This window comes from Acipenser ruthenus, chromosome 8, assembly GCF_902713425.1.
Source record: "Acipenser ruthenus chromosome 8, fAciRut3.2 maternal haplotype, whole genome shotgun sequence".
Taxonomy (NCBI): Eukaryota; Metazoa; Chordata; class Actinopteri; order Acipenseriformes; family Acipenseridae; genus Acipenser; species Acipenser ruthenus.
The window spans coordinates 34886214-34910449 of NC_081196.1; the positions used below are offsets into that span (position 1 = coordinate 34886214).

The 24236-nt window shown below is 37.2% G+C and overlaps 1 protein-coding gene across 1 annotated transcript; it reads right to left on the reverse strand.

Annotated features, from left to right (window-relative positions):
- Window positions 1–2649: 2649 nt before the first annotated feature.
- On the reverse strand, window positions 2650–22887 carry LOC117406475 (protein associated with UVRAG as autophagy enhancer-like). The gene is made up of 16 exons (XM_034010535.3): window positions 22603–22887; window positions 20174–20276; window positions 19619–19742; window positions 18403–19005; window positions 17007–17092; window positions 15224–15422; window positions 14180–14266; window positions 13306–13357; window positions 8911–9049; window positions 7624–7766; window positions 6963–7027; window positions 6209–6447; window positions 5784–5845; window positions 4144–4297; window positions 3724–3814; window positions 2650–2974 (listed from the first exon to the last, which is right to left on the reverse strand). Exons 2-16 carry the CDS (start codon window positions 20261–20263, stop codon window positions 2871–2873), a joined length of 2238 nt encoding a protein of 745 aa, XP_033866426.2. The 5' UTR covers window positions 20264–20276; window positions 22603–22887; the 3' UTR covers window positions 2650–2870.
- Between the last annotated feature and the right edge of the window lie 1349 nt (window positions 22888–24236).

Consider the following 24236-nt stretch of genomic DNA (forward strand, 5'->3'; position numbering starts at 1 on the left):
TAAAAAAGGGAGGTTCAATAAATATATTTCCCAACAGCCTTTGCAACACATTTCCAAACACTGTGACCACTCCGAGTCATGTGCTTACGTGACTCCCATCACTCCTACCAACCAATAGCTTATTACAAATACCTTATAGGAAGCTGTTGCGCCTTTCCTGTGCATTTCAGTTCTTTCACAATCATGAATTTGAGACTGGCACTAATGTGTATTAAACTAAATGACAAAAGCAGCATTATGTACATCAACTGACAAAAATAAGGTAATCAAGACATTTAAAAACATCAACAGCATCAAAGTAGGCCAGTCTTCGCTGGGGACTCATTGGCTCTGGTGCTCCTGTGGGTTAGGGAGGCAAAACTGACAAGGACTGTTTGTCCTCATCTCGCGGTTGTGAAACCTGCTGACCAGGCACCCTGTGCACTCATAGTGGGGGGACACCTACAGGGCTAGCCTTTGTCCTCCAGAGGTCAGTAGCTTGCCGACATCCACTCTTGAGTTCCTGGGTAAAAAAGGAAGCTGGCTTGGTCGTGGGATTGGAGGACGCCTGTTGAGCCTTGTGGGGAATTGCTGCAGTGAGGGGAAAAGTGATTGGGCATTCCAATGGGGTAAAATAATAATTGGACACACTTAAACATTTTTAAAACACATCAACAGCATCTGCACTTTTTATGTTAAGGTATTACACAGAGTCGTAACAGATATGTGTAGCTTTGTGATAAAAGCATGAGGTTTCAGGAACTGCAAAGAAGCAGGAGGCAACACGCGTAACCCTAAGGTATAACCAGACATACTGTGGGTGTCAGTTTAAGAACCACAAGTATTAAAGGGTACCAAATAGAAGGGAAGTGCTTATGAGATAACATTCATGGTTTTCCTGTCAGAACAACCTTACAACTGAGAACAGGAAACTAAAAAGAGATAAAGTCAGAAGATGGATATGAAGTTTAGACAAATTACACACAAGACAAGCTACAGGAAAGATTATATTATTAAAGCATTTGTAGATCATCCTAAACAGTAATCTACATTAATTATACCCTAAATACACAAAACAAAACACTGCAACTTGGCTGCATTCGTGAAGTACTTTGACAGCAGTTATTTTACAAGTAATTTGCAGTTATTCCTTTTAGAAAATACAAAGCTGTTGTATATTTAACTGTACGTCAAATATGAAGATTTTAATGAGATTCTCCCTGCAATTTATTATTGAAATAAAATACATGCTTCTTGGAAGTTTGCAGGTAGTTTGAAAAGAAATGTCGTAGATAATCTTACAGAATTAAGATGGGTGTAAATGTTGACTAATACTAAGCTTGTTCATATTTGAAAGCAACATGGAGATTTCAGAACTGGAAAAATAAACTGTTGGTTGTAAATTGTTTCAGCTTTTTTTTTTTTTTTTTTTTTTTTAAATCTGATAATCACCTGGAAGTATAGCTCATCAGCACCATCTGTTGGAAGAATGGTGCTACACAATATGTTCACTCTCTTCACAAGTGAATTGTGGACATAGGAGGACAGTGTATTTATTTATTTATTTTTAAGATACTGGGGGGAAATTATTGAAAAATAAGATGGCAAAATATTTTGGGTTAATGATCAAGCGAGCCAATACATTTTTACAGCAGCTGACTTTTTACATGTTCATGAATATATACCATATTTGAACTCACCATTTAATGAACACTTGTTCCCAAGTTAGTAATCTAGCTGTTAACAGTGAATACATGAAAAAAGTGACCACTGAAAAAGCATGACCAATGTTTTTATATATACTGCAACATGATTTCAGCAGCACAAGCACTAGCACATATATCATCAGGTAATCTGAAAGCTGTGATCTCTTTTACAAACATGTTTTATGTCTGTATCTGATTCCATAAGAAATTAGGTCAAGCTTTATACCAGGACTCAGTTCCTCACAAATTGTTTGTACTCTGGCCTAATACTATTTATAAAATCAGTAAACAATTGATGTCAAGCAAATTCATTTGTGTGAAGGGTTATTGCTCTGGCTCTTCTTATAAACACATTAATATTGTAAACACAGTACATAGAAATGCATTTATTAAAGGTTCTGGTTGTTGTGTGAAAAAATAAAAATAGCTGCTGTCATGTTCTGTCAGTAAAAATAGAACAAATGACATCATGCCATAAGGGTTTACAGCCAAGAACATAAACCCTAGCCAACCAGTCAGAGAACTGAGATTCACTGTTCATGCATTTATTGCATATTTATTACATTTGTATTCATAGTAAGCAATGAGCATACAGAAAAGAAAAACAGTTGTAGACTGTCTGAATATTCCTGACTCACAATAAAACAGTTTTGTGTTCTTACTAATCTCAATTTCCATTTACAGTACATATAGATTTCCTACCACAGGAAACTATCAGCAGATTAAAAACAACATTTCAACATGTTTCTAGGGTCAATGCTTTCATTCTGAACAGACAGCGAAGGTGTCTGATCTTGATAAATTAATGTTGGTAGTACCCTTTCATTTGGGCATGTATGCAATGCATATCATAATCTGGTTTATTTCAGTAGCAGTTTATAAATTGCATTGCACAAGTAGAACAGCAGACACACCCAACCTACATCACAACTACATTCAATAGAAACACAAAACAACACAACTCTAAGTTTTTACTTATTTATTCATTAATGTTCTGCATGATATCACACATACATTTCTACTGTACTATAAAAAATAAAACACTTTGGGCTCCAGCTAGATATAACTATGCTTGGCATGGAACGTGTTAAAAGATTTCAATATAACATTTTTTCTGAATAAATAATATTTCCTCTTTTCAGTCACTGTTTTATTTAATATATATATTACATTTTGCAAACCTTTCTATAAAACCATTTGGGAAATCCTGTTTTCCCGAGTTTGAATCCGGGTGCATTTGGGGCACTGTTCAAATCGGAAGCAGTCTTTATGAAAACAGGCTTTGCATACTGCAAAACAAAATGGGAAGAAAAGTTCAAATTTGCATTGCCTAATAATCATGGGTGCTAAAAAGATAAAAAAATAAAAGTCCATGCAGCCTCTTCTCCTATTGGTTAAGAAATGTTTTGTACATGTATATGCTTTGCAGGGTGACTCAAACAATGCACCATTTGAAAAAAAAAAACATTAGAGCCAGTTTGAATTAAGCTCCATCAATGGCCTGGCAATGGTAATTATGGTAATTCCAGTCAGGTATGTGACGCTTGTACATTCTGTGGTAATTCTGTCCTTTAATTTGGCAATGCTCTGTAATAATGGTGATTGGAATGGTGAATTGCCCCTTACACTTTATACTTCTTAAAATCCTTTTCATAAATCTAGATTGCTGTGCACTCATTATATAAGTGCATTCATTATACAAGTTTCAAATGCCAAGTTTCTAAAGAAATACATTAAACATTTTTATTTCAAAAAACATGACAACCTTCCTGTTATTAACTGACCTGTGTTTAGACAGTAACATGCATAGAATCTGAGAACTTCCTTTCACCTAAAGCAGTACCAGATATCATGTTAACAAGTGTGTCTTTCAAAACATCACATGCGAGACCTATGTCGCTAATGGAAGTGTAGAACAGGTAAGATTTATGGAATTGTTTTGTGAGCTACACTAACATTACTTTAAGCCACAGCTACTTCTGTAGCTTCCCTGATGCAATCGCACACTTCTTAGCTTTAGAAATGGCTTAACCCTCACCTGCACATCTCTTACAGATGTCTGTCTGGAAGGGGAACAGCACGTCACTGTTCCTGCAGACCTCGCAGACAAAACCATTGGCCTGGCACAACTAAAAAAATTAAAGCAAAAAGAAATAGACCATTTAGATTTAGCAAACAACATTTCAATTATATTTCGTCTTTAAAGACATAAAAAAGGTACAGTCTATGTTAGTGACATCCAGTGCATCCTTTTAATTTCACCATCAGACTTGCACATAGAAAAAAATGAGAAACACTGATAACAGCAAATATGCGAAGGGCCCTTAAAGTTAACATGGGCTAAAGGTGAATTAACCACATTTTTTAAATCAATAAGTGGTTGGAGCACTGTACTGTATCACAAGAAACTGGTTTTCTATGACCTTTCTATGGTTTCCTACCTGAAAGGGTACCTTACCTCACAGTTTTCAACGTGAGACAAAGCCGTTTTCAGAAGCCCCTTGGCCTGAGGAACTAGAACGCCACGCTTGATTTTCATGAAGTCATCCATTGAGAAGAGGTGCTGCTCCCGAGTCAAGTGCTCTGGTAGCTGTTCAAACTCCTGCAGGAGACTGAGAATGCAAGACAGGAAAGTTAAAGAGGAAGTGAAGCACTGGGCAGCAGCGCATCAAGACCCTGCGCGGTTTTAAGGGTGTTAATAGTTTACAGCTTAAATGTTTAATGTTAGACAACTATTAAGTTTTCTGAATTTTACCTTAATATTTAACAGTTGTCAACAATATACAGTACACTTATTGTCTGTCAAAACTGCAGTAATCTGTACAAAGTTGTGGACGGCTTCTTATGATGGCTTTTCTGATTGGTTGAAAACATTCACAATATGTTTAAACTTGTTTAATCCTGAAGTTTAAAATCTTATAATTAAATGGATACTAAACACCCCAAACAAGTGCTGTTAAATTCCTACTCAGCAAAGCTACTGCATTTTAAATGTAGTGAAATGTAGTCGTACAAATGTCAGGCTGTAGACAGGCACTTAGACAGGCTGCAATTGAGGAGAAGCATATGACACAATACAATTTAGATTTAAATCTCTAAAGTGTGTCAGTGTTATTGCTATTAATATTATGTAACTCCACAAACAACAAATCAATGATAGTGTTAGTACAGTACACAGACCAGCTGACCATGCAGCCCCTTCTCTGAACACACAGATCTGCCTCCTCTCTACAGAGGTATTCCATGCACTTACTGTATATCCTTTGTGTCTGACCAAATGGAAGACCATTCTGAAAAGTGTATGGGTCTAGACAAAATATTCTGTTCAGAGTCATGAACCTTGGAATAATGGGGCAGATAGGCAACATAAATCATTCCGCATGTAGTTAGGAATAGCGCCAGGATACCAAAGCCTACTTGAAATATTAAAACAAGTCCACTATAGTAAAGGAGAGCACTCAGGTTTCCTTACTTTGGTTCCCAGATTGTCCTGCAGTCGGAAAATAAATACAATTTTTTTGGAAGTTAAACTGCAGAAGCCAGTCCTAAGTGGAAGTGGAACTTGAGGCATGGGGACTGGCTAAACATGTACTTGTGGCATTCAATCTGTAAATGCAGCTACAGAACTGTCATGTTAGCAATTTATTAGGCACATTGTTGCAGTAGCAAATGCATTGCAATTTGTATTTCTCATAAACAGCAATGTTATCACACTGTATCATTCTAGCTTTCTTTTTCATATATTTATATATATTTAAAACTAAAACCAGAAATAATGCCATAAGTAGGTCATCATGATACTGGCAAATTTCCAGATCAAGTTTCATTATAACTGGACCACTGGTACTCTTGATAAATGTGTAATTTAACAGTATGCTCAAGTTGTTTGTTACAATTTAACAGGCTCCCAAGTCAAATATGTTTGTCCATATGGGTTGTTATACGGACACCTTATTGGCACGGTATGGATCTTGCAAATCGTCACTTCGTAAAAGGTTTAATTAAATAGGATGGCTGAATAATTTTTTGTTTAGAAAGTGCAACAATGTGAAAAACTGATAAATGAAGTCCTGCAAAAAAACAATCAAAGCTATTTACCTTACTGACACTCTGCATGATTTCAACAGCCTCTTTATAACAATTAACTGTTCCTGAATTTCCTGACAAAAGAAAAAAAAAAACTGTTACAATATCAGCTCAATTCTTAAATATACTTTGGCTATTAAAGGATACTTTGGCTGCTCGCAGTGCAATGCTCATTCCTGCAACTATTTCCTCTTTCCATGCACCCTTACGTGTTTGGATTTTGCAAGAAGTCCTCACACCCTACACAGACTCATGGCGTGTTCACTGCCAACTTTGAGCCAGATTACCAAATACGTAACTGGTTTTAACAAGTGAAATGTTGCAAATACACCTTCATTAATTTGGCCCTTTATGAATGAGACCAGGACTAATCTGGATTCACACTCAGTCTCCTGCTGAGACTTTACATATCAATGGCTCTTAGCCCCAAAACTTACCCTGAATTTGTCCAGCTCTTTTACTTTTGTGTATAACGACATGTTGATGCAGGAAACATTGAACAAGGGGTTCTGCCATATATGGTCCAGCAGCTGTTTGGAGAAGTTACACACTGGGTATTTACTGAAGTCCCATTTCATGATGATTCGTCCTGGGATGAGAGACTCAAAATTGCTATGACAACAGTCGCAGAAGTACTTCCCCAAGTACTCACAGTATCGCAGCTTCTTAATATACCCTGGATGGATACAAATATTTTGAAAGTACTTTATTTAAAGCAAGAATAATAAAAACATTTTCATTTATATATAGGACCACAGAAATGTTTAGGCCGGGACAAATTCCCAGTTGCTCCCCCATGTACAGGACAAGTGTATTTTTTGCTACCTAAACTATTTTTTTTTATTAATTCTTTTGGCAGCAGTACTTTACATGTCATCTGTGTAAATAAGAGAACATCCACACAATGAGCATCCTTCAAACAATAAAAACAACACTGGCCTGCGTAGCTCAATTCCATCTCAGCTGCCTAATAGAGGCGGACAATGCTCACTCCTGAATTCCTAGTGAAGACCGTTGACTTCGCACAGCCAGGACGCAAACCTGCACTCCTCAGACTGTACGACACCCTGAACACCACGCGGCCATGCTTCTTACCAGGTATGCCACTCAGGGACTCCTCAGTATAGTTATTTAACATGGTGTTTTTTGTTTACCAAATTAATAAAATTAAATAAATAAATAAAATCATACTTGGCTCCACTTGGGTTCCACAACCTGCACAAAGGTAATGCTGAGAAGCTACAACAGAGTCCCGCCTATGTGAGCAAAAAACAAATTTAAAATTAAAAAGTAGCAAGGGGAATTTATAAATAGTTCCCGAAATGTTTCTCAGGTGAATTTGTTATTTGTTATTTTTGCTAGATATGTACAAAAATATGTATTTATATTCAATTAACACATTGATTACTTATTGATTGAATGAATGAATGAATGAATGAATGAAATATGCCCCTCTAAGTTACAAGTTAGTCCCTGGTTTTATTAGAAGGGTGCAACGTGCCCTGTGTCAAGCCTAACCACCCAGACCAGTGTTAATGAATGACAGGTCAATGAGAGCCTCCCTGCCGGTCCTTTACACTGGGATAAAAGTCTTACATTTTTTATTTTAAAACAGCCCCATAAGGTTTACATAGCATTGGTCCCTGCAAGTGGTCTACCAGGTTTTGGGAAGCCACTGAGCAGGTCCCTGCTTTCAGAAAGGTCAAGAAACACCAAGACTAACTAGTTTTATACCAGCTACCCCCTGTTGCAGACACCTTCTGTCATGGAGGGTTAAACCCCCAACTTTCCATGCTGCAAACTAACAATCTTACAGGGGCCACAATGATGCATGTTGCCCTACAAATCTTACTTTGACACTGGGTGTATAATAAAGATGATCTGAAAGCGAGGTGGCGCCCAAATCCAAGTGCCTCGCATTCTGGACTTTAGCTTAATCTCTTCAGCTAGGTTCAGACCGGAGTCCGCCATCCAATCAGCTCTGCCTGGGAAAAGCTGTTACAAAGACACACAGATAATGGGCTTAGCCGGGGATAGTGTGCTACAGACACAGAACAATGTCTGGTCCAATAAGTAAATTGTGACTCGAAAAAAATATTTTAAAAAAATGGTGAAACTAAAACAGTACTGTTTGACACACTGAACAAGCTCTTCTAATCACAACATGTATTTTTTTATGATTGTGGGTCTAACATTAATAGCAACAGACCTAAATACTTGTCTTAACTCTATATTTTAAATTTTATATTATTAATCCCTGCCTGGACCTAAACCTTGGCTGCCAATGTGTGGTGTGTAATTTCATTTATTATTATTATTATTTGTTTATTTAGCAGACACCTTTATCCAAGGTGACTTACAGAGACTAGGGTGTGTGAACTATGCATCAGCTGCAGAGTCACTTACAACAACGTCTCACCCAAAAGACAGATCACAAGGAGGTCAAGTGACTTGCTCAGGGTCACACAGTGAGTCAGTGAGTGAGCCAGGATTTGAACCGGGGACCTCCCGGTTACAAGCCCTTTTCTTTAACCACTGGATCACACAGCCTCCTATAACACAACATTGTGAAGTTATCTGTACAGAGCTAGACTGTAGTGGACTGTGAATCTGTCCCCGGAAAAACACTGACAGGTACCAATAACAACAGAGAAAGGAACCGGCTCATAAAGGGCCCTCCAGTTGACACGAATACATGAATTTGCTAGTCTCCATTTGTATATGAGATTGTTGTGTCACACAAGGCCTATTGACAAACAGCATCCTTTAAATTGGTCGGGGTGGGTTTTTCCACAGCAGCATTAAAAAATGGTACCATGAAATTAGTTTAAAATATTGATTCCTAGTAAAAGTTAGGTAGTATACAACCAATGCTTATTTATTCAGTTGCATATAGTTTTAAAATGTCAAGCAGGTGCAGACCAACCAAAATTTAGCACCTGACGTGCATAGGCAATCCTTACACTTTACATGGTAACTTCACATGTAAAAATGGCACCATGATTAACTTCACACGTCACCTTCAATAATATTTAAAATCCTGTATTTGAGCAAGTCTGTTTCATTTTCAACAAGTTTCAGTCTCTTAACACAGCCTTGCTCATCTGAGGTAGCTGTCGTAACCACATTGAAGACTCACTTCCTGCAGCGAGGGTGTCAAACTGCCAGACTGTTGCTGCTGTTCACACTCCAAGTGTAGCCATCGCTTCCAGAACATCCTGACCAGCTGCTGAGCCAAGGCTTCAGCACAGCAGGGCCTGGCGGAAATTGATGAGGAACTGCAATCAAACAAACAACAAAATACCAACTACATTAGTGTTAAGCAGGACCTTTGTAAAAGCTTACCACAGTAATCTTGCACTTTTCTCATGGTTATAATATGCATTTACTATAGTTATCCAGCGTTTGCCATGTGTTTTAAATGTGCTTTACTATACCTCTGGTCTTTGCAATGCTTACCTATGTTTTATTACACTTTGCTATACTTTTACTATGGAAATCGAGCTACAATAGAAATCATACAGTTTAAACTGTAATATTCGTCAGATAAATTAGTGACATGCACATATTTTCCCACTGAAGACTTGCACTGAAGCTGCAAATGAGCAAAAGCGTTTTTGCATTTGGTAGCACAGTTTTTCAACACTCTTACAAGAAATATGTTTATAACATGATAAAAAATCTTTCTAAAGGTTGCTAATCACATCATACTACATGGTACTGTATAAGGAGTCAAGGAGACCAATGGCCTCAGGAGTATTCATAATAGTAGAGCAGGTAACAGAGGTTTTGGAGAGGAATTTTTCAAATGATAATACAAGCATGAAACTTGGCACAGATACTCATGGGGTCATTTTTCAAGAAAAAAAACCTTTTAGCCATCTGAAAATCCACAATGGCTGCCATTTTTCCCTGCCAATATCCATTTTCGACACAGAAATTGATAGTTGTCCAATTTCAGTGGTCTTGGAGTCTATTGATATGTTTTTGACCATGCAATGATGTAACATAAGTGTTTTTGCATGGCATGATCAATGTAATTTGTAGTATATTACTAATTGGGGTGTAAGGGTGTAGTAGTAGTGTAGTAGCACAGGAGGTACCTTTGCTTCAGCAGTCACCCACATCCTCTGGATGGACTACCTATACTGGTCCTCATTACTCACCCCAACTCTCACCTATGGCTCCAAGTAGTTGCTAGTGCAGTCAGAAAACGTTGTCACACAGACAAGAGAGTGATGTGAAGGCACTACCAGGGCACACTGGTGACATCATTGTTGTGGAACTCAGCATGGGGTTCAGTGTCAGCTAAATTATTTGTGCTCAACATGCAGCAATAATTTAGTGTCCCAAATGCTATCTAACCAACCCCATATCGGTTAGGTAGCCGCACCTGAAAAATCGACAAGATGTGCCAGCGTGGGAGAGCCGAGCCAGGGATGATGGGGTTTCAGTTATCCGGATGGTGTACAGATCAGACGGGACATAAATGACACTGGATGAATGATCGGGCTAGGTGTAGGGCAAAAGTGTGAGCCTAGCTGTATCCCATACTTCAAAGAGCAAACAGAATAAGGTGTTAAAAGGATAAAACCTCAGCCTTAGACCGTTGATCTACTACAGTAAAAGGAAAATGGCTACACCTACCAAATCTACATTACAAACTGAATGGAGTAAATGTTGCCATTGGTCAACAGGACAAGGACAGGTCAAGTCACCACCAAGTTCCTACAAAAGAGAACAAGATGGCTATAGCAACATTGCAACACACATTCATCCGTTTCATGCTATCAGTGCTGTAACAATCACGCTGGACCCAAACAAACTAGATGAAGGTGATGGCATAGTGAATACTTTGAGAAGAAACACTGCAAAGTATCATCAAAGCTGTAGATTTATGGTTCAACAACACAAAGCTACAAAGAGCTCAAAAAAGAAAGGAGAACTCTTCGCCCAGAAGATTTGATTCCACCAACTCAGTCTGCCCTCATGAAACACACAAATGGCTCTGTCTATTAGGCAGATACAGTGGGGACAGGCAACAGTCTGTTAGCAAGGCACCCAAAGCCCTGCTGACTGGGGATGGATCAAACAAGGTGAAACGTGGCAGATCTGTTGGACTACTCTTCCACCTATTGTGACAAGTTGCCAGGAACTGACAAAATGTGGCTGCAAGACAGACTTTAGTAATAGGTGCAAATGCTATTGCTGCGGTCTTAGTTGCACAATACTATGTAGCTGTATTTGCCAGAACTAGCTGGGTAATCTAATGAACCTCATCTGCTTTACAGATCCACAGTAGTGTTGTATATAAAACAATAACAGAAGGCGATGACAAACACATATTGATAAGACGTCAAAGGTACTTTGGAGGCATTAATTTATAGCAGAATTAGTTTCAGTATGGTCAAAAACATATAAATACACTAGGATTGCTCAAATCAGACAATATCAATTTCTGTGTCAAAAATGGACATTACCGGAAAAAAACAGCGGCCATCTTGAAAAATGGAAACCATCTTGGATTTTCAGGCAGCTAACATTTTTTTCTTGTTGACTGGCCCAATGAGATCATACATGGACATTTTCATGCTTGTATCATCATTTGAATAATAATCTCGGTTAACCGCTCTGCTAGAATGGTTACTGAAGGTTCTAATTAGTTTTTCTGCAGGACTGCCAGCAGGGGTCCCCAGTGTCTATCCTGTAGGTTTAACAGTACTATTTTCACATTAAAGCCGTTCCTCCCATTCCCGGTCCCTCTCCTGAACTGCAGTTGACTCACTAGTCAGTTGCTGAATATAAACCGAATGTATTGAAAAAATATACTTTCCCGGGCCTCCAAAATCCCGCTGACTTTTGAAATGACTTGTTTTTAATGAGAATTCAGGTCAGTATGCTCATTTTCCCCCTAATTCAAACTATATTATTTTCTCACAGTACACTGTGGCACAGCCCTGGCTATTCACAGAGTGAACCACTCATTATGCACAAGTCAATCAGACATCCTTATTAGAAGCACAATAGCCGATTATCTTTACTGTTCCCTACACTGTAGTAATACTAAAAGAAATGTATACAATTCAATGACAAATGTTTCACACTGTAGGTCTGTCTCAAGGTCTCAATGAAGACAGTACTACTACATATACATATAGAGGTAGATGTACTAAGATGGGCCGGTCGCAGCGCAAACATAACGCAATTTGCATTTTCGTTGCGACAATTCGCAAAGTATACATTTTGTCGTATGTACAAAGAGAAAATATGTTAATGAAAAGAGCCGCAATATGCTAATTTAAATATTTGTTGCGAGCTCTCTAGCATATATTGTGAGTATTGCGCAACATTGTTCAAATAAATAATGGAAGCTGAGTTGTGGTTTGCTGCAGCAGAGAGTATATAAAAAATGAAAGGCAGTTTAATCCCATTAGATTCTATAGTGGGGCACGAACCTTCACCCCCAAAAAGCTTTTCATAATCATACAGTAGCCCCTCGCTAAACCGGACATGTTTGTCCGACAAAGAGGTGTCAGGTTTAAAAACAATATAATAAAAATCACACACACACACACACATACATTTACAGTTCTTGATGTATTTGAAATATAAATCATCAAAAATATAAATCTGTACAGTAGGCCTATACAGTATACAGTACAGTAGTGAAATCAAAAATACCTAACGCACTTTACTTTAGCCTTCTGGTAACACAAAATAAATCGTGCTGCTGCATTGTACACATTGGTGTACAATGCGAATAAAAGATTATTTAAAATTGAAACTAAATGATTTCAGGGTTTTTTTTATTTTATTTTAATTATTATTATTTTTAACTTGGCCTACTTCGTAGCCTAGACAATAAACACACAATAGATAATGGTCCTATACAGATACTCAGAATGAGCTGGAGTGGTTAGCAGCACATGTGCGCAGTCTATTGCTCCCAACATGCAGGGAAAACCAGAATTGTCATAGAAATTTGTTTTCAAGTCTAAGTACACCCTGACTTCAGTGAAAATTAGGTACTTGGGTGTTCGCCTCAAATGCATTGAGCACAACTGGCAAAGCATGAGAAAAAGCGGACTGGGAAACAACAGCAACGATTGTAACTGTTTAAAACGTGCTTTCAAAAGTTCTTAACAAATTGATGCAATTGTAAGTGTCGCAATTGTTGGCAGCTTTAGTACATCTCATTATAATATTTGTGAAACCTCATTTGCACTATGTACTCCCCCTTTATTTGCGAATTTATGCAGGAATGCCCATAATTACATATTCATCTAAGGTTGAACCGCAAAGAAAAACTGCTGCCGCAAAGCATTCCCTAAAAAGTCGCTAACAGCATTGCGCACGTTTATTACATTTCACCCTAGCCTTCCAGCTCGTTTGCAACTGGCTTCCGACTATTGCAACAGGAGCAACACTTCAGTACATCTACCCCATAGTGTTTTATAGTTAAACACAACATTTCTGATTTATTGTTTAGATGTAGAATGTATAGTAAAATCTATTTAATCAGACACCAATGTACCTTGCATTTTCAGTGTCTTCTGTGCTTGGCTTGTTTTCATCTAATTTGCATTCTAGAAATAAAAACAAAGTATCTGCATTACATTTCCATGTGCATCATTGACAAGTGTAAACTAGAACTGAGCCAATATTAAACAGGCTTTACCAGAAATTTTTACAGCAAAAATTCCCAGGCTACTGCAGGGCTGTTGTGTGATCCTTGTTTCTGCTACAATGAGTTTTCTCTAAAGAATTATTATTAAATATTTATAAGCTTTCTCCAAAGAACAGAGCGGAAATAAGCAGTCAAAAAGTGTTTTATGAATAACCGACCAAATTCAATTTTCAACACCTAAATTAGATCTGGAGAACAATTACATTTTAAGTTATCGATTATCAACTCAAAATTATCACAATAATGGGTGACGATCAGCCAGACACCAGCTAGTCAAGTGTAGTTGCTGTTTAAATAGATACTGTGCTAGTTCCTGAACCACACATGTACAGCTATGGTCAAAATGTGTCCATCACCCTATAAAATTAACCAATTTTCCTTCATAAAGTCTAATGAAGCCTGCTGAATTATGTTACGTTCACATATTGAATTGCATACCGCTTTGTAGCTGTCCAAAACTGACAAATTGAAAAAACTGACATTTCTCAATCTAACATGAAATACTGTACTGCTATTACAGCTTCCGGTAGACTCTTGCGATATCATTTTTGAGTTTCTTTGATAACATGATGTTAAATAAAATATCAAAATTATGTTCATATAGTTTTTATTTATTTATTTTTTTAAATGAATGTCTCAATCCTAAATTTCTAGGCGATGGAAAACTTTTGGCTACAGTGGTATGTACAATATCTGTACTGTGAGGAATATGATCCCTTACCAGAGACGACTTCATCCTTTTCAAGGTGTGGGTTCCAGGCATTCAGGTCAGGAGAATGTCTTGTGATGGATTGGTGCCCAGGGTAACCTGAAGAGGAATGAAATCAACAAGGAGACAACTTCATCATCTTATACTCATAAACCAGAGCACACACAAAGGGGCCTCATCATAATAATAGCCGCACAATACACAGATCTAGCGTTTAGTGGATTGCAATCAAATACAATCGGATGCGTCTATAGGTGGCCTGGAGTGTACGAGTTTGTTGAAGATCAAGGCAGTTCTCGTGTTCACAATGCAGAGTGGGACAGACAAAACCGATCCGCACAGAAGGGTCCCCATTTTTAGGACCCTAGAATAGGAGAAAAGAGGATAAAGCTTCATAAAAACAAGACATTTTATTTCAATTTTAATTCCAAAACAAGGCGAGTCATTGTAAATGATATCAGTTCAAGACTTTTTCTCCCTAATAGAAAAAGACTTCCTCATAACCTAACATTGAAATGTCTGGAATCCTATTACCTGCTAATGAACCAACCCCCACCTGCTTCTCTATCGACCGTCATGATTATAAGAGTCCTCAAACTGACTGTGTTGTATAACGCTTGAACCAAGATCACACTAATGATGCAATGGCATCAGGAAGAAAAAATATGAAAAGGTTAAAAACTTATGGTCAGATTGCTTCCAAATACCAACCACATGATGAGAGCTGTCAATCCTTTTTAAACCCTTAAATATACACCTTCAGTAAAACCTTGATAATCTGAACTCCTCTGTTATGTCAACAGCCCCTTGGTAACCTTTGCTCTACGCAGTGCTCTTCAGCCCTGTTGTCATGGTAAATGTGTTATTCAGTCCTAAATCTCTGATATTTACAGTACAGTACAGTGTGGTATGTTACGTATTATTTAAAGGTAAAGGTTTTTTTTTTTAACATACTTTTGACTGGAAAGTCAACGATTTCACAGTTGTAATTTAATTTTCCAAACAGTTACTTTGGAAAACAGAGGTTAGAAAGAATAAATCACAGAACCTTCATACCTTCATAGCCACTATCTGAGGACGCAGTGGACTCAGAGTGTTTCCTGGAGACCGAGAGATAGCCGTCGGAAGCCTCGTCCGAGACTCCAGAGGCAGTGCTTGCTGTCCCAGACTGGTTAGCTCTCCTGCTCAGAATAGTACACTTCATGTTCTCCAAAGCTGCCACGATCATGTCTGCAATGATGAAGTGTGCATTCTCCTGGGGGGGTTAAAGCAGGCTGTTAGCACCAAATACAATAATGGTGTGGTGCCACACATGGTTTTAAAACTACATTTCAAGGAAATACTATCTCTACATAGTACAGTAGGTGTTTACGATGTAACAAAACACAATTTTGCATTTTGCATTCTGAGGTACATGTACAGTATAGCCTGTAGATGACACTCATGGCCTCCTGCTGTAGCAGATAGTAGCCTGAGCATGTCTATTTAGTTAACAATGTGGCATGAAAGCCTAAAGAAGGCAGGAAGCTTGAATGCCCTTTAGGGAATATATAAAGTCAAGGCCTGGTTCCTGGTGAAATTGAAAGTGACAAGTAAGCAGAGCTCAAACATACCCAAACAAAAATAAAATCCCTCATATCATAGTGTGGTATGTTGACATGTACTACACTAGCTAGTCTCTTGTGCAGTGAAACCTCTCTATTAAAACCAGTCAAGGGACCAACAAAATGTCCTTAATAGGGTGTGGCCTTACTACTGAAGTGACACAACATTTCTTGAAACTAATTAATAATATAGCAATTTGATTGTTTCAAAAAGTTCTTAGTATAGCCAATGTTTTGAAGTGTTTAACCATTCTTTGAAACAAGCTTCAAAACTATTCTAATCATATTTGTCTAAGTTAAGTGGTTCTCAAACTTTTTCGCACCCAACTTCCTCTTCTCTGGTACTTGACGCCCCCCTCCACACACATGTACACATACGGTAAAAAAAAAAAAATCCCAAAAGCCACAGACTTCTCTGTAAGTCAATGCTGTTGTGTTTTTTTGTTTTGCATGAATCAGTCACTGTTTCATTGTAATAAGAGCAAACATAACACAGCAAATAACACTTCACTGATTGTGTCCAACGCTTACTAATGTACACGCCACGTAGCAAGCCGATTAACAATGTACATTACCAGATGGCAGCAGACTATGTTCAATAATATGCAAACTTAAAATGCATCAGTCAGATGCACATCGCCATCACCATGTATGTAAAATAATGTGATATCTTGTAACAATTGTAAGTCGCCCTAGATAAGGGCGTCTGCTAAGAAATAAATAATAATAATAATAATAATAATAATAATAATAATAATAATAATAATAATAATAATAATAATAATAATAATAATAATCTAGAAATTTTGACATTTAATATATGGCTTAAGATGTGCGTGGTAAATAAAAAAATAAATTTAAAAAAGAAAACCTTCTCCCGCATCCCCAGGATACATTCTGCACCCCTCCCAGTTTTGATAACCACTGGTCTAGGTCACTCCCCCACATGAGAGCAACATCTATTAAAATGTCTGCTTTTGCAAGTCAGACCCTAAGATGGGACTGACGGGCACGAGTGACAAAGCTCTACTTTTGCATGTACATATGGTGTATGTGTTATCATCAACCACAAGTACCTCCCCGGTATGTGGTCTCTTGAACTGCAATTGATCTCATAGGGAAACTTAATGAAAGCTGATCACTGTTTAACCAACAAAATGTACAGTTGCACCTCTAGAGAACATAGTAAATCATATAATGTCACATGCAAAAGCTCACAGAAGTTGTTGTCTCACCTTGTCAATGTCAGTGCTAGCACTTAAAGGCCCGACAGTGTAATCCACAGGACTGACCAGCTCTTCAGTGTTTTGCTCACTTCTCACTGAAGAAGAAACCAAAGTGTCATGTACAGTTCATTGTTTTTCCTTTATCAAATATGGGTTAAGAATGTGACTTACAGCATGATAAATGTAATGCACAGCAATGTTGTAAAAAATGTACAGGTGAAAGAAAGAAAAGAAAAGGGGGTCAAAACAGGTCTTTCACAAAATGTTACTATAGTTCCAGAAACAAGAACTTTTGGGAACCAAAACAAAGCTTCCCTGGGGAGGTAATGGAATGTATTTAATGTAAAATGGATGTGTGAAAAACATGTGCCCAAAGATTAAAACGACGTGGAAGCGTAATTTTAACACAACTTGTAATGGAACCTTAGCGCGAGAACTGTATAATACAGCTATGTACCAAGGCAATGGTTCTCAATACATTTAGTATGCAGGATTTATATAACCCTACTAAAGCCACTACCTCAAATGGTTTCATAAGAATGAAAAGTTTTATAAAATCACTGAAGCAAAACGGTAAAAAAAAAAAAAAAAGTTTGCACGATATCCTCATCTACAAAAAACATTGCTAAGAAGTTAGTTTTTTTCTTTCTTTGTCTGATGCTCAGAAGTTAATTCAATGCTATATTTGCTGGACTTCCAGGTCTCACAAGAACAAAAAACGCTCATATAACTCCAGTGTATTTTAGAACTGATTTTACAATCTTACTATTGACATATCAGGCGCTGGATTACCTAACAGAGATTCTGTCCCTATATAAACCTCTGTGTACTTTAAGGTCAGCTAACACTGGCATTCTGTGCCTCCAGAAGGTACAATTCAACAGAAGAGGAGGAAGTGCATGTAGTTATTATGCCCCCAGATTGTGGAACTAATTGCCCCCTTCCTATTAGAGATGCTGCATTGATCAATATTTTTAAGTCAAGATTAAATACTTACTTTTATAGTTCAGCCTTTTTAACCTGACTTAAGTAATATAATAGTTGTCTATTTTATTTGCTTATTTTTGTGTTTTATCTGTCATTCTTATTAATGTCTTGTTTTCTTCAATGGTTTTATTTAGATTTGTTATTGTTATTATTTATTATTATTATTATTATTATTATTATTATTATTATTATTATTATTATTACAATAATTATGTACTGTTATTTTGTAATTCTTACTACGTCTTGATACTGCATACTTCTGTTCAGCACTTTAAGATACTGGTGCTGTACAAATAAAATAAATTGATATTGAATTGAAAATAAATTGTATCCACCTAGCAACAATTGCAGCCATGCTGAGGGACCAAACTTAACGAGCCTCACACATACAATAATATGTATTAAAACAACACTGTACCAGAATATATGCTGGCATCCGAGTTGGATCCCTCTTCAGAGTTTCCCCAAACTCCTTCCATAAACACAGAGCCTCTGAAAGGAAAGTAGAGGCCAGTAGGGAACAGCCTGTTGAAACTGGCTGTCAGGGAGTTGCTCCTCGGTTTAGGGGGTGGAGGGGAAGGGCTTCTACGCTCATCCTTTGACTCTGCTTGGCGCGTTTCTGAGGTGGCAGATGTTTCAGGTGAAGATGAAAGCAGCACATGGGAGGGGGACCTCTCTACAGGTGAGGAAATCATTTTCTGGGAAATGACAGGGCTACTTCTAGGTAGACATAAGCGGTCAAAACCAGCGTCTAAATGGACAGAATCCAGCTGTCCTGTTGTCTCATTGTCCGTTTGACAAGTAGTGTTGCTGTTTCTGTAGTATCCATCACAGCCGCCAGTGGAGCTGCCCCCCGTGAGCTCCTCATCACTGCTATCTGACCAGTCTCTGGCTCCAGCAGCATTCTTGAGCACAGGCTGGTATTTCAGTCCACCTGAAGTTTCCAGCACAGACATGAGAATCTCCTTTATTGCTGCAGGACTGTCAGAGTGTCCAATTACTGCCGGCTTCGAAAACTCCCCTGCATGACAAAAGGAACGTTCATTGTGTTTGCAGTTTTTAATTACATGCCTCTCAATCATTTAGAATTACAGGTAAAAAATATTCTCCAAAAAATGTAATATGTTTATGTAACAGGGCGGAGGCTGGGAATGAACCGCTGGCCGTGCACAGCACAAGTGAGCATCTTAACCACGCATGGTTTTAGAGCTTTTAAAACAAATCTCTTCCCATCGTCAGGGGATAGAGTCCATAACAGAAGTGTATCACAAAAAATGCCTGTTACACTCACCTTAACAGTGCATCACTTTACAGTATCTTCCCGTCAACAAGAAGTGTTACATTATTCTACTTCCACTTTTTTTTTGTAAATGTCAGGGAAATGTGTTTAAGATCACTTTTTTTCTTTTTTTTTTTTAAATACAGGTCAGCAGAAGAATAGATTAATAGTTGTGCACAACAATGAGCCCCTTTCACAAAGAAATACAAATATATGAATTAATAAAGTGTGATGTTCATTAAACTGTTTCACATTGTCGGCTTCATTAACAACAACGTTCAAATGCTACTTTTGAGTTAAAGCTTTGTGAATGGGGCTCGATATCCTGTAAATTACATCCAGTCACATCCTTTACCTGAAAGTAATGAGGTGAGAGGAGTCTGGTTGACAGAAGAGGTCTTATGAAGGACTCCCCTTGACCCCCTTGAGGGTTCACATTCAGACACAGGGAGGGGAAGAGGAGTGTTGCCTTTGTCAATCTGCAAAAAAAAAAAAAAACACTTGTATTTTTTGAAGATGTAAAACATGGTTGTACAACTCTGATATTTTGCATGTTTTTTTTGTTTTTTGTTCCTTACAATTTCAAAATAAATGGACCGTTGATGTTGGATCTGATGCCCTACTCATTGTTACTGAAACTGACTTGCAATGGGGAATTTCAGCTTTTATATGTGCTACACATCACAGGTTCAAACTTTACCCAAACCTTTGAACGTATAACCTAATTATACTAGATTATTATATTCTTTGTTCTCCGTATGGCATATAATTAATAACCAGAACTAGGCAAACAAAAATCAAACACATGCATAACTTTATTGAGGAAAATCTCCATTGCCCATCAACAAGTGGGAAAAAAAGGTCTGACACTTGATTATACATCAATAATAACAAATTTAAGAAGACATACCATTTGTGAAATGCATTGATCCACGTCATTCTTTCTACTGCGTCTTTTCACTGTGCCATATCTTTTTCTGGAGATTCTGCAGGAACTCATCCTTGCACAGTGCCTAAAACACAAACACACACATACTATTAATATTATAAACAGTAGCAGTCTATTGGGTGCCTTTGTCACTTCTTATACAATTTTCTGTTGCTACTTCAGAGTAGTCTTGTTTTATAAAAATAATACTGTTGCAAAACAAGGCTGTCATTTTAAAATGTCTCTGCAAAAGACATGGGGACAACATCCCTTAATCAGAGTTCTACCACTTTAAACCTGTATAGTACTAAAAAGAAGCTTAGTAGCAACACATTTATAAAGACTATTGGATATTTGATCCAACGTCCGCATTGGGATGCGTAAGTTCACTCTGAGATTCTCTTAAATTATGTGTTACAAATATCTTTAAACCTTATTAATCAAAAACTTGTGTCTGGCTGAGAACGGGTCATTAACTGCCAGGAACCGTTTTGTTTCAGTGGTTAGAACCAACACTGGTTGGACACACGCTAAAAAACTATATACCAACATTTTTATATACCAACAAATACTGTAATGAAGAAAAAAAACAAGCCTTGTATTTTAATAACATCCTATGGAGAACCACCTAATTTAAAAAATCCACCTAATTTAAAAAATTTAGTGCACTGCCAACATGTAATGTAACATTAAAAAAAAAAATGTGTACAGAATAAAATTCACTGAGACACGATTGATGTCATAATTATTTCAGAATTATATTATGACATCACAAACTGATGGAATCTGTCATAAAAATTGAATTATTTGTCTGCAAATAATTGAGACCTGATTTTCACTTATACCTCAAAGAAATATTTTTCTACACTGCAGACCTCCATGAGGTTTTTGCTTGGTGCTGAAAGAGCTTCAACTGTGCAGATGGGACTTATAAATGTAGTGCCACCTTAACTTTTTTTTTGTATTTCATTATCTGCAGCCATGCTAAGCAGGATGAAGCAAACTACTTTCTGGCCACTCGGCCAGTCCTTCACTCTCAACACCTCACAAATTATGTACAGTAAGTAACAGAGGTCACACAAGTAATCCAGGTGACAAGGACAACATGTACAAAGTTGGTTCCTATTGATTTTTCAATAACTCTGGAAGTAGTCACAGCAACCATACATTTAGGGCCACCCTCTGTTTGTACCTCTCAAAGCACCATGCCCCAAAGCACAGTGCAGTTGATACAACGATGTCTGAGTAAAACCCAAACACAAGCATATTTTGGCAAATCATGAAGCAACTCGTATGTTCTATTTTAAGCAATGTTCACCATGTGAATAGTTCAAGCTACAACATCTAAACAAACTTGATTAGCTGAAATTACATTTTTTACTGAAGATCAATAAATAATTTCCATTGTTAACTACATGGTCAAATAAACAATACCATGCAAGAGTGATTACATAAAAGTTATCAAATGCATAATTTATAAATACAAGAAACATAAATACTTAAAACAGTCCTTAATTAAAACACTGTATTCAGTTAACAGCCTATAAAACTAAACAAACTTATTTTTTCTTCAAAATAACTTATTCCACTTGACCCAACATTTCTGTTAATTTCTGGTTTCCCTCTATAACAGTGTATCATTTGAGCCAGGAAAGTTGCATGCGGGTTGCCTGGTGTTCAGGGGGCTTGTGGCTGCGTGAATACCAGAATAGATGATAGTCCATATTGCAAATGTATTCATTATCTGGCCATTAATCATTACCTGTGTTTATGCCTTAAGGTTTAATAATGGTAAATAAATAAAATAAGGCCAATACAAGGAAAACGACCTACACAAAAAGCAAACCAAAAGTAAAACTCCATCCTTCATTAGTAGTATTCGGAAGACAATGCCACTCAAACAGCAGACCAGTATTCTAAACCAACACACACACACACACACACACACACACACACACACACACACACACACACACACACACACATATATATATATATATTACACTGATGAACATAGATCACCGTGTATGTTAACGGTTCAAACAATCTTCCACTTTGAAACTTTTTATCGTTAACTGTGTTGTTTAGAATGTGAAATCATAATATTTACGCCCATGTATACCTTTGATTTGAATTACCATTAGTACTGACACACATGATTGGTACCTCTGATCAACTATGAGAATAACAATACGTAGCTCAATGGTCGCTGGGTTTCTTTCTGACAGTTTTGTAAATTAATACTGCAAGTGATTGAAACTTTATACTCCGTGTTACATTGAATTACGTGTTGTACTCAGCCATCACCGAGTTAAATAGTAAACAATAAACTATATCCTACAGTTTTTGTGAACTACGTTATAATAACAATAATAAATAAATAAATAAATAAATAAATAAATAAAACTTACCTAACTTAGTGTAGTTTCAATTGTGCTATAATATGAGCACCGAGGACGCAGTTGAACTGTCACGGTCTTCTCCTTGGACCCAGTATAGAGTTTGTCGTTTGTGTGTATCTATTCAATCTTGATTGTTATGTGATTCACCTCTCCAGCTGGGCGAAGGTGAACGACTGTTTATACCTCACTCACGCACGCACTCACTCACTCACTCACTCCTCACTCCTCATCACAACAGAGCAAATGGGAGAGTTTAACCTGTATTTCCTGTCTTTTTTGTCAGCTGCCTGTTGGCCAGTATTACACCCGAGGAAAATGAGTTTGCAGACACACCCAGCTCGAAATCTTCTTCAAGTTCATCGTCTTGATAGCACACAAAAACGGTACTGGTGGGACTGCCGCTTATTCCAGCTGCAGGTTTAACCAAACAGTATACTAACTTTAGCTAGGCATGTGTTTCTTCTTTTGACATGCAATAAATTGCAAAGTCTAAACAGACTTGGAGATCTAGCATGGAATAACTTTTTCATATTAGTGGTTCACATTAGTGGTTTTTTCATATTAGTGGATCACAGTATTATTATTATTATTTACTCGATCTTATTGCATTCATTCAAATACAATAACATAATGTCATTACAAAAGCGTATGGTTTGCGATTCGCGTCCAGCATTTATTACCCTTTCCACTCAATTCAATGGGCTGAGATACCAGTTCATTGCATAATCTTCCTAACTGTAACCACTTTAACCTCCTCTCTTTTACAATGTGGTTTAAAAAGTTTATAGACCACTTTGTGGAAAAAAATATCCAATGGGGTTTAATGAATGCCTTTTACATGTAGTCCAGTGAATTCTACCAGTTGGTTTGGTTTAGTTTTTCATTCCTATGTAGTAAAGTGACGAGTCTTGACCCTAATACAAGTTGTGCATTTTGCAGTCATTTGCAGTTTTGTTTCCTCCTGGTTGTAGTGACAAACCTGTTCAATTTAAAACAAATTACAAGGAGGAAAGCATTGGCTGAAACGTTTGTCTTTTTCAATTAGTTTGTTACAGATTTACCTTATGTTGTTTCAGACAATGGACAACGAATGAACAATTTAGCTTAATGCACAGCTTTGAAAGAAATCTATGTTTTAGCATATATTTTAATTTTAAAACCAGTGAAAATGCAAATGTTATAAACAATAAGAAAATATAATCTGAAGCAACTCACTCCTTAACTATTAATAATAATTTGAATGTATTGTGGATCCCTCTGTATTAAAAAAGAGTACTCTTGTGTTATTAGTAGACATTCAGAATGCTTAAATTAAACATCAAAATGTCTCGTAAAGGTAATGTCCATACATAATAACTCATTATTACTTACCGTACATTTCAAACAATACACTCTATAAAAATGCGTTATGTTACACAAAGACACACTTCCGATTTGAATCTTATGCTGATACTGTGCCATGTTCCTCTTTTACGAAAATGATTTACAGTGCAGTACAGAGTAAGAAATATTCTGCTTGTGTCATTTATCTTGCCCCACTTGTTTTTATTAAACTGTCAGACATAAAGCAAAAGTAAGTTACAATTTTTATATAGTTATGCACTGTATATTATAGTATGCATTGCATGCATACATTGCCTAAT